At 31.7% G+C, this 12,610-nt stretch overlaps 1 protein-coding gene across 1 annotated transcript in view; it reads right to left on the reverse strand.

Annotated features, from left to right (window-relative positions):
- LOC111062316 (nipped-B-like protein) overlaps positions 1 to 12,388 on the reverse strand; it is a 34,024-nt gene extending 21,636 nt beyond the window's left edge. Inside the window, exons 1-4 of the mRNA XM_039443108.1 lie at positions 12,065 to 12,388; positions 8,422 to 8,529; positions 6,084 to 6,252; positions 3,453 to 3,568 (exon numbers count right to left, since the gene is read on the reverse strand). Of these exons, the coding sequence (XP_039299042.1) occupies positions 3,453 to 3,568; positions 6,084 to 6,252; positions 8,422 to 8,485 (349 nt within the window). The 5' untranslated portion in view covers positions 8,486 to 8,529; positions 12,065 to 12,388. The remainder of the gene's footprint in view (positions 1 to 3,452; positions 3,569 to 6,083; positions 6,253 to 8,421; positions 8,530 to 12,064) is intronic.
- Between the last annotated feature and the right edge of the window lie 222 nt (positions 12,389 to 12,610).

Raw genomic sequence — 12,610 nt, forward strand, 5'->3', positions numbered from 1 at the left:
ATAATGATTCAGAATCTTGTATTGATCATATATTTTTTAAAAATAAACATTTCAATTCTGATGATGTTACTGGTTTAATATTCAAAACAAATATCACGGATCATTTTTGCACATGTCTTCAAGTCGGAGTTACCAATAGTATTAAAAAAATAAATTGCGAACAACTTATTAAAAAAATAAATTATAATATACTCAAATCAAAATTGGAAAATGAGAATTGGGAATCTATGTTGAATTCTGATTCAAATATTGATGAGCTGGTCGATGTTTTTACAAACACTCTCACTCAACATATAGAAAATAGCAGCACTTATAAAACTATACCTCATAAACTTAAACCTTTAAAACCTTGGATTACCAAAGGTCTAATAATTTCTATACGTACACGTGATAAAATGCATAAAAAACTAAGCAGGCAACCTTTCAATTACAATTTAAAATTAGAATATACAGCCTACAAAAAACTTTTAAATAAATTAATAACTGATTGCAAATATGATTATTATAAAACAAGAATTGATGAATGTAAGGGTAATAGTAAAAAAACTTGGAAGTATATCAATGAAGTTATGAATAATGAAAAATCATCAACCAAGCCCAAAATTGATCCGAAAACTCTCAATGATCACTTTGTTCAGGTGGGAAAATCCTTTGCAGAAATACTCAAAAATGAAAATCTCAAAGACACATCATCAACCCTTAATACACATTCCACTTCAGCTCCTCTATCATCACCACATTATTTTTTCTTTTTTCCAACAAATGAATATGAAATAATAAAGGTCATTAAAACACTAAAAAATAGCTCTGCTGCGGGCATTGACACTATAAGCAATATCTGTTTGAAAATAATTGCCTCATACATTGCTAAACCACTTAACAAAATAGTAAATAAATGCTTCGCTGACGGCGTTTTCCCTGAAAAATTCAAAATTGCAAATATAATACCCCTATTCAAATCTGGCGATCCCAACAATCCTACAAACTATCGTCCTATAAGCCTACTGAATAATTTATCAAAAATATTGGAAATACTTATAAAAATCAGACTAGTTAGTTACCTTAATAAATACGAAATCATTCATAAAAACCAGTATGGCTTTCAAAAAAACAAAAGTACCCAAGATGCTATAACAACTATAGTCAATATTATATCAAATAACTTTAACAATAATAAAAAAACATTAGTCATTCTATTAGATCTCTCAAAGGCTTTCGATACTATACCACATGAAATATTACTAAAAAAATTGGAAAATATAGGTATTAAAGATGTTCCTTTAAAGCTATTCAATTGCTATCTTAGAGATCGCTGTCAATATCTTGAAACCAGCAAAAGTTTTTTATCCGAATATGGTCTACCACAGGGAACGGTATTGTCCCCTATATTATTCTTGATCTACGTAAATGATTTACTTAAAATGAACATAAAAAATGGTGTTACAGTCTCATTTGCAGATGACACAACATTGACATTTACGGGTGATGAGTGGAGGGATGTGGTTGAGTCTAGTGAGGAAGGAATGAAAATGGTTAAATCTTGTTTCAACAAGCATTTATTAACACTTAATGTTACAAAAAGTATTTTTATGACCTTTTCTCCGGATGCAAGGGGCCAACCAAATGATGTGAATTCAATTAAGATCCACTCGCTGAACTGTAATCACACTCCTCAAGCTCCTTGCCAGTGTCCAGAATTAAAAAAAGTAGATAAAGCCAAATATCTTGGTGTTTTTTTAGACCCACATTTAAAATGGGATATACATATAAATAACATGTGCAACCGTATGAAATACCTCACTTATAAATTTTTTAACCTTAATAAACTTAAAAATTCCAGATTAACAAGAATAATTTACTTTGCCTATGCGCAGTCCATATTACAGTATAGTATACTGGCATGGGGTGGAGCAGTGAGTTGTCATTTAAATAAGATATTTACCATACAGAAACATTTAATAAAAACAATATTAGGCAAGCCTAGACGTTATCATACTCGCAACTTATTTGCAGAGTTCAATGTCTTAACTGTCAGACAACTATACATAAAAAGTTTATTACTGAATATCAACAAAAATAAACATATGTATAATTTACGACAATCAATTTATAACCTTAGACCATCTAGCCTGACTTTTGAGTCTTCCAGAGTAAATTTGAGTGTTTGTGGGAGACAGTTCATGTTCACTTGTTCTAGATTGGTAAATTTCATCCCTCATCACTTTATAACAAATAACATCAATAACAAGCTCATTGTTGAAATGGAAAAATGGATCAAAGAATCTAATATTACAGATCGCCTTTTCTGAGTGAATGCTTGAATATGGAGGATCAAAATACATTTTGGATGAAAAATAAATCTATTATGTCACTTTTTTCTATATATCTTTCTATATTCTCCCTTTTTTCTACTATATCTCAATATTATTATTTCTCTATACAGAAAATTTCTTAACTTAACTTATCTTTAACAATGGCGTTTCGATCAGTTATATTAGTTTTTAAACTTTCAGTTTCTTTCTTTATCTATCAGCTCTTTCTGTCTTTTTCTCTTTCTTTGTCTATCAGTTCTTTCTGTCTTTTTCTCTTTCTTTATCTATCAGTTCTTTCTGTCTTTTTCTCTTTTATTTTTTACAGTTTTTCATATTCTTCTAGTTCAAATCAAAACATAGCAAATACAGTACGATTAAAAAAATTTGTTAGTAATTTTACTTAATGAAAATACAACACTCTTACACTGCGCACGGGTCCCAAGACCTTGCAGTGTAAATTCCAAGTATAATGTAAAAAATGAATATTTTGTATTTTTTGTTCTTCATGGAAATAAATTGATTTTGATTTTGATTGAGGGCCTCTGACATGACGTAACGATAGTTTTTAGGCAGCCGGGCCGACGACTTAACGTGTCCATCCGAAAATATATTTTCCGGGCCGGGATTCGAACCCAGGCCTCTGGTTTACGACGCCAGCATCTGAACCACTCGGCTACGGACACTCCATTCAATATTACTGTACAATATCAGAACCTACTTATAACATAAGTCCTTAAAACTAGATAAAATATCGTATAATTAAAGCGGTCCCAAATGATTCAATATTATTGTACAATATCAATACACACTTAGAACATCGGGCAACATAACTAGAATACCATAGATATTGAAGCTGATGTTTAAAGTAGGTACTATATTTTACGACAATATTTACCATCAAGGGACTGATTGACAGCATAATCATAAAAAATAACATATAAGAAGTCGAAATAAATCAGAATAAAATCATATTAAAGGCAAAATCAGTAAATTTTTGGAATCTAAAGCAATTATATATTATAGAAATTATTATTCCTACAACAATACAATCGTTAAAGAAATCAAGAAAGATTGCAATTAATTATGCTTATTGAACTGCAATTGGAAATAATCCAGGATGAAAAAAGTTGCACAACTTACAATGCGGTCCTTTGAACACATTAGGATTCCATTGAAGAATCCCTTTCAAGAGTTCTGGAACATTTTGCTGATGATCGACTGGTTGTTCTGTTCCAGCATAGTGATCTTTCAACTCTCTAGAATAGAACATCAAAATCAATATTAACTTCGAATAACTTAATTTGAATTAAACATATCGGCTGCAATTTCTCTTGATAAGTGCACTCGTAAATATAAAAATTGGTGAAAGAGCAGTTTTCTGATGTGTATGTAGTCCCTTCCCTAATCATTTTCATGATTTGTGTATTATCAAATTAATAAATTATTACAGTACGCTCACATTCGATGCAGACGTCAAGTCACAATTTGAGAGTGTAAATACATTTTCCAGAACACTATGAATAAAAATAAATAAAAAGGACTCTATAATGTAGAAATTACTCGATATGAAGGAATACTGTACTGCTGTAGTTGAAAACAACTGGATTCTTGAAAGTTGAACGTTATTTATGATCATAGAATAGTTCAACTAAATGAAACTTTAATCTATTGTTATAGATAACACACGAATGCTTAAATTGCCTTTAATATCTTAAAAAATTGAAATCCAACTAAAATAAAAGCGAAAATTACTTACTCTTAATGAAAACGCCATTACTCAATGAAGAAATTTTCTATATAAAAGGACTCAGGTACAACACAGCCAGTTAATTCTGTTCACTGCATTTCGTATCGCTTTACCAACATTATGATAAGTATCAATACTATTATTAGTTATTTATACAGCAATTGTTTACCCTGCGAATCAAAGTAACATCTGGAACTTAAAAAAACTGCATTCAACTATCACCATGGAATATAATAGAGTCTATTTCGTAAGGGTTTCGCTAGCTTCATCAAAAACGAGTACCGATCGGCAACGGTCACCGTTATCACAGATTACTTGGCAAAGGTAACAGACTAAAAGGAAAAATGCTTATTGATGTTTCAAAGGTGAAAGGGTAGGTTTTTGCTTTTAAATGGCAATATGCTGATATTATACGGAGTTGTTCTATCACTTTTTATAATAAACAATAAATACAAATCACACATGTATCTGCTCCACGACACGCCAGACACACAATGTTCAGTAACTGCCATAACAAAAAACAGAGCTGATTCAATAGAAAGGAACTGCGCATGCGCTTTTCGGTGCTGTGTGGACATCGGTGCTGAGCAGATGGCCATGTTAAAAAAAACACCAACTGAAGGTCAACCATTTAGTTGAGTACATGTTGTTATCATACAACTCACTTTGTTGTGATGACAATTCTGCTTTATGAATGTCGTTGTTTGAAATTTGACTCAGATCACGGAAAATGTGATTTTCAGACAATTTAGTCCGGCTGTTGTTCATCTTCAAGTTTTTGAAGATCTTTTACTTTCGTGATATACGGTATATAAATATATCAAATTTGAGTGATCTATCTCACAATTTAACGCAACATATATAAAGCAGAGTTATCCACTCCGTCAAGCTAGGACTTTACTTCATTCTTCTATTTCCGTTGATTTTGAAGCTAGCGAAACACTATCTTACTTTCTGTGGTGATAGATGTATGCTGAATATTTACTATTTTTTGCCGGTTTTAGGGCCAAACCATATGAAACGTATTTCAGACGATTCGGCAGGGCAGCAAGCTCTCCGATTGCCTGATAATCAGTTTCCTGCCTTTCCGACTTGTTTGAAAAACGCTTCATGAGGATTGGCCCTTAGATTCTACATAATCATTATAAATATTGTCATCTACAATAAACTATTGCTGTATAAATTCCTACTAACAACAGTAATGTTGATATTAATACTAATAATAGTCAATATAATATTGTTGTGAATACTGTGATACCAAACACAGAATTAACAGAATCAGGTGCATTTTGCGGTTATGTTTTTGTGAATTGTGGCACTTTTATATCAGATTACTAGCTCATAAATGTAGTATTATTTATTCAAATTTTGTCAATCAATCAAAAAGTGTATGAGAATGGTAGTATTTATTGAAGAGGAACCACATATCTTCTCTCATTTCAATTTGACAAAAAAATAAGAGCAATAAACTATATCAAATATTTATATTTAACCGTCTCATGTTTACATCATTACATGTAGGAATTCATTATATGAATGATTTCTGTGTTGTGTTAGATGTATAAATTATTGTTAAATAGATTCCAGTTCTTTTTGAAGTAGAATATAATCTCGTTACATGTAACAAAGGCTAAGAAAAAATTCGGCTGGTGATATTTTTCAGAGATTTTTGATTTGTATACTATGAAGCTATCAAAATGAAAAAGTTTTTTTCTGGAAAACATTTTTTCCGATCATAACTTTTTGAGATATGAGCGCCTAAAGTTTAACATATCTCAAAAAGTAATTAGGTTATCGGAAAAAATGTTTTCATGAGAAAACTTTTTCATTTTGATAGCTTGATAGTAAGCAAATCGAAAAACTTGAAAAAATATCACCAGTAGAAAGTTTTTTTTAGCCTTTTGCACAACCTTAAATATTGACACTTAGCCATCCTATCAAAATGTATCAATCTTTTCAAATAAATTCTAAATCTTTTTCAAATAGATGTGCCGGTTTTATTTGCAACGATATCGTCAACTTACATATGATCTGCAGATGTTTGCACAAGAGATTGTACAAGCTGTGGTACTAGATTTTCGTCCCGCAGGCTCAACAGAATGTTGGCTTCTTCGGCTACACGAGGGTGGAATAATAGAGACTTATTGCTGAGCGTTTGAGGCAACGGTGAAGGGAGTGGCATTTCCGGCAGCACTGTAAACATTAAAGATTTTTTTAATTATGAGATAATATAGAACCAACAAGAACCAATTCGGTTTCCAAAATGGTAAAAGTACATCTGACGCTCTAATAAAATTCATCAATACTTTATCTGATAAAATAAACTCCAATAAGAAAACTATTGCGGTCTTCCTGAATATACGCAAAGCTTTTGATACAATACCTCATAATACTTTGTTCAATAAACTGGAGTCCTATGGTTTCAGAGGAGTCTCGCTTAAATTGTTCAAAAGCTACCTGAGTAATAGAACCCAGTCCCTAACCGTAAATGATCAATCTAGTGTAACTAACTTAACTTCTTATGGTCTTCCTCAAGGTACTGTACTTTCTCCCATCCTTTTCATACTCTATGTAGATGACCTTTTAAATTTAAGACTTCTAAACTCAACTGTGATATCCTTTGCAGATGATACTGCAGCTATTTTTCACGGTAATTCATGGAATGAAGTTCATACCATAGCTGAAAATAATATGCTTTTAATTAAGAAGTGGTTAGATAAGAATACCTTTAGTTTAAATAGTATTGAAAAAACGAACTACATAACTTTCTCTGCAAATAGAGTAGGGCAGCCTAACGAGAATCAAGATTTGAGACTCCATTCTCAGTGCAATTTAAACTTGGGTAATTGTGATTATCCCACCATTAAAAAAGTCAATAATACTAAGTGCTTGGGAATCATAATTGATGAAAACCTCAAATGGGATGTTCATATTAAATACATATGTAGAAAAATTAGATATGTATCTTTTAAATTTTACCAAGTTAACAGAATTCTTAATAAGAACCACCTGAAATTATGTATCATGCTCTAGTCAAGTGAATTCTGCAGTATGGCATAGTTGTTTGGGGAGGCTGTTTCAACTGTCATATTGCTGAATTATTTGTAGCAAAAAACCTGATAATTAAAACTATATTAAGCAAACCCAGGCTCTATCCAACGGATATGGTTTTTAGTGATTTTGAGGTCATGACTATACGCCAATTATACATAAAAACCGTAATTGAGTACTTAATAAAATATAGATCCGATTTTCCTCTCACAATAAACTCTACACTTAATTATTATAATCTAAGGGCCACTGCTAACAAATATGTAACCTATAACACTAATATTGAATGTATAAGGAGGCAGTTAATTTACATAGGTACTAAAATAATAAACCTCATTCCAAATCACTTTCTCATGGACAATAAGATCAGCGGAAAAATTAAACTGGATATAAAAAACTGGACATACAATAATTTCTTCTTCCATTTAGATATATGACTCGAGATTTCTGCTCCAGCATTGTTTTTTCATTTTTCAGTGGACTCGCTTACCTTTATTTTTAGTACCTATTCCTCTGTTTTCTTCCTTCCCCCCATTTCTCCCTTACCTTTTTTCCCCTCATTACTTCTCTTCTCTTCTTTGCCTGCCTATTACATGGGAAACCATAGTTGGCTAGGTATCTTCCTCTCTTTTTTTCTCTTCTCCAACACACTCCCATGGTTTTTTATATTTGTAACATTTTATTGTGTTTTATTTGTTTCATAATTCTTTGTAATTTTGTTTCGTGTGTTTTTAATAATAAAATTGAATTGAATTGGAATTGAATATAATAATAATAATAGGATAAAACTAATATAATGATACTAGTCTAGGGCCACAGCGCTAAGCATAGCTTACTTTGCTCATATTTATCATCAATTCCAAGTAGTTATGGAAAAATCAATTTAATACAAATGATTCACTGGATTTGGATAAATTAATTTATGCATCTAGACTATGCTTAGTGGAAGGAGCACTGAGGCTGATCCTATTCCAAAGCACGCTGCTATTATTGTCTTGCACAGCACGTACTAGTGTATCTACCACCAGACAAGCAACCACCTTTCAGTGCGGCGCTAGGATTAGAGGTCTACTAAATGAATCAAAATAACGTTTGCTTAGTATGCTTGTTTCTTAAATTTAAAAAAATCACATTCACTCTATATGAGCTGCCGTGATAATAGGTTCCTCATTTTTTATGACACTTGGGACAGGATAAACAAGGTTTTGAACAATAATCTGTTCTGTATGTGTTTTGGAAAAAGTATGGGGGAAGAAATTTCAGATCATCTGTTATCAAAAAATAATTTAGGCTACAGTAATTTTTACTTACAGTCAGTGAGACTTGCAATGCCAGCCAATGTAGTTATTGGCACACTCGGTATTTCCCCGTTCATTTTTCTGTTTTTTTAACCGTCTCATCCATTATGTACACATCGAACTGCAACAGAAATAAAGAAAAAATATAATAGAAATTTATCAAATATGACATCAGATAGAAAGTATGATGATAGTTCAGCTTCAACCGCCGAAACATTTTTTTAGACAAATTCATATGGGCAAAAGTAATTTTTATTGTTGAATAAATATGTCATGTATTGGACCACAAACCTTTACTCGCACGAGATCAATATTTTATTTTACATAAGATGCAAACCTGCGTTGAGAGGAACTGGGACCAATCCAATCAGAGAGCATGCGCATTAAAAGTTTCAAATATGACAAATTTAGAAAAATATTGACGAAAGTGGCTGATTTTTGACAGGGTTGGTCTCAATGTTGCTGGTAGAATGAAGGATTATAACATATACTTGTGGATCAGGATATCACAGGCGAATATTACCTTTGCAAATGAGATCAACTTGGTGGAATACGAGGTAGGAAGAGGGCCCCTGAGACGAAAGATAGATAGATAGAAAGAAGTTAGCTTCAGAAGACCTCACACCATAGTGAAACAGCTGCGGAAACTGAAGAATAAATTCCATGTGAGAATGGGCAAAAATATATTTCCATTGATTCACATAGAATAATTCATTGTTCGAGACATTTTCCTTGCAGAATAAGATATCTGTGATTTAGAAGACACCATACACATTTCTATCATTATCCTACTTTTTATTATTGCACTTAATAGGTGCACATTCACACTATAACGATTGTATTTTTTTCGTTCCATTATGGAATAGCGGGCTCATTATAGAATACAGGCATGATATTACAACTGTTGATTCTCAGCCAATCGAAGGACATTGAGGGTGTCGAGACGATAAAAACTGTCAGCCGACAAACGGTTAATGTTAAAACGGTCATTGTGAGCTGAGTTAAAACGCAGCAGTAATTAATTCTGCTAGGACAACACATAGTTAACAGCTGATGTTAGTGCACTAGTTCTAGTCAACTGTAAGTGTGAAAACGGTCATTTATTCATAAAAGTCGTAGAATTACCAACAATTCATCATATCAATACTGCATGTTCTAGGATCGTGTCCACCGTCCAATTCACAAGTACCAACCAATTCAATAATAACCCTCGCAACATGTAGGCCTACTGCATAAGGAATCAAAATTTTAGAGGTTATGATGATGTTTTGGAAGACTAGCACCACGGTAAAGCAATTTTTAGACTCAGGAATACAGGACAACAGACTGTTTCAGTGATAATTCAACCATAAAATATACCATATACATAAGAGTTTGAGGAGGATGAAGATTTCAAGGTAATCAAATATAATGTTGGGAAAATACACCTAGGAGCAGCATCCTCTCGTATTTTATTAGCCGTTCATAAGTGATATTATGATCTACAATTATTGTAAGAATGTTTAGACTGGACAAATGAGAACCCTATAGAATTCTAAATGGAATGAGTGCTTTCTAGGCAGGGTGGATAGGTTTGCCGAAATAATTCTAACAACAATCTGTTAGGAAGTCAATTTATGCTCATTTTTCATTTTTTTCTGAAAAAGCAATGTTTCACAACTGGTAGTTGGTAGCAGGCCTATAGGCTTTGTGTAAAACTGAAGTCACCAACAACACTAGAATGTAAACAATTGTCAGCTGACTGCAGTGAACCAAGAAAGTACAACCAAAAACGTAGTTAATTCAAGTCTCACAAGACTCTGCTACTAAGCCTATTTGAGGACATTTTTTAATATTAAATTCGTTGTAAAAAAAACTTCATGTATAGACATGAGTAAAAAAGTAGAAACTGAATAGTGCATCATTGACAACTATTTGAATGTAATCATTACCAGCTGTAGGGTATACAGTGAAATCTAACCTGGAAAGTGTGCACTTAGAAACGAAATTATTCTTAAGAAGACGAGGTTTTAAAGATAACCTGACAGAAAATGAATGCATCTGAAAACAGGATACCAATTTTAAGACTGAAAACCAGAATCTGTCAAGTTGAGTTGAACTAGATCAGCTGATTTGAGGTTAAGTTGATCCCGGATGGTGCATTACCATAATTACTACGGTAACCTACATGTTATCACATAAAGATAAAGAGGGTGATTGCCCTATGAGTGAAGTAAGTACTTACTATTTATAAAGATTGAGATTAAATTGTAAAGAATAAAATTACTAAACATGTGCATATTTATACACATGGAATGAAATAAATGTGCCTTTAGAATGAATCTTATGTTCATGCATTCAACTACTAAAGTCTATGTTTCTAGGCTTGGTGCTCTACATAATTAGGAAATTGAATATTAGAAGTCATAATGAGAATATTATAAAAAGAATATTAACAAAGAATAAATTCAATCAATAACATAGCCTATCCTCAGATGAAATTGTAAAACACGTTCTAAATAGGCTAAGTTACTGAAATATCCTCCCTTGAATAATCAACAAGATTTGTGATGGAAATAATAACGATTGGTAACTCCGTGAATATATATGAGATATTATAAGTATTTTCTCTTATAAAAAATTTACGACATGATTCAAACAGTAAACTTGATGACATTCCAAGATTACGATCTGTTATTCGATGTTTTGTTCCATATAAAAGGTTAAATTAAAAAAAAAAATGAAATTACTAAAAGAGCATTTTTAAAACATGGGTTTAACTCATGAATATTATCCCTCAGACTATTTTTGAAGAAATGAAGTGCCTCTCAAATAATGTCAACATAACCCAACCTAGCATATCCTACACTCTGTAAATAACCTGGAAGATTATTAAAACGCAAAGAAACTCATCAATATTATTAACAAATGATAAAACTAACAGTTATTTTATAAGTTTGAGTCATAAATCGCACTTAAAACTGTAAACTCAATTTAAACTTCATTCAAGCAATATTTTCGACCTGTTTCTAATATGAGGTCAATTTCATAAATTGGACTATTTCAACTAATTATTGTTTGTATTTTCGTATGAACACTCAAAAAATCAAACATTTCACTCATGAATTAAAAAAAAAAAATCGAAATTCAACTTCTAGTGAGATATGTATTACATCAAAATAACACGTCTAACCAAAACGGCTGAAACCTACTTTCAAATGCAGCTCATAACAAACCAATAAGTGTTAATTTATCAACCAAATTGGTAATTATGGAGCATTTAATAACAGAGATTACAATGAGATCATGATTAATAGATGTTCCAGTCAGAAATTTCATCTTAGAAAATTAATTAGATTAATTAAATTAATCTTAGAAAATAAGTGTAGTATTACAATACATACCTGACAATAGACTTGGGGAAAGTAATTACAAAAGTTTTGAATGAAATTATAACTTGAATCCGATATTATATGCATGTATGTATGCTTCAAGATACTAATAATGCAATATTATTAATGAAAGGGGGTTATTATCATAAGAAATTATTATAATTACACAAAACCTAATAACATACAGGTCTCCTAGCCGTTGCTCAACAGCACAAAATTTAACATAAACAAACAAAATTCATATGTGAGAAACAAGCAGAGATAAAATTTTATTTTGAAACTCACATATTCCAAAAATTTGTACTAGCTGAAATAACACTTCACGAAAAACAAATAAGAGCAATTAACAACAATGGTCATCGACTCGTTATAAATCCTCCATGGCAGCTGAAGCTAGTCTCTTGCTTGTGTATGCCGACACAAAACACACCTATACACAACTCTATAGACACAAGTCAAAGTTTATGTTCACATTTTAAAATAACTAAAAACTTTTGTCATATTTAAAAATTATTTAGCATTGGGACTTATTCATCAAAACACAACAACCCATATTTTTCTTTACATTTGCAGTAAGGAGTGAGTAGACGCGCCAAACACTTAACTCTTGACCGTGTATACGGGGACAATACTAGCATAAAGTAGTTCGACTAATTCATCATATTTTATACTCTCGTATAACTGAATATGGATATTTTAGGAACGTTTTACATAATTTTCTACCAATTGGAAGATTTCACCAAGACTTTCAAGTTATTTTTCAGTCAGAAATATATTATACATTTGTGCGGATTAATACAATTTCTTACAGTAAAAACATCTCCCACCAAG

The sequence above is a fragment of the Nilaparvata lugens genome, chromosome X (genome assembly GCF_014356525.2).
Source record: "Nilaparvata lugens isolate BPH chromosome X, ASM1435652v1, whole genome shotgun sequence".
NCBI classification, from domain to species: domain Eukaryota; kingdom Metazoa; phylum Arthropoda; class Insecta; order Hemiptera; family Delphacidae; genus Nilaparvata; species Nilaparvata lugens.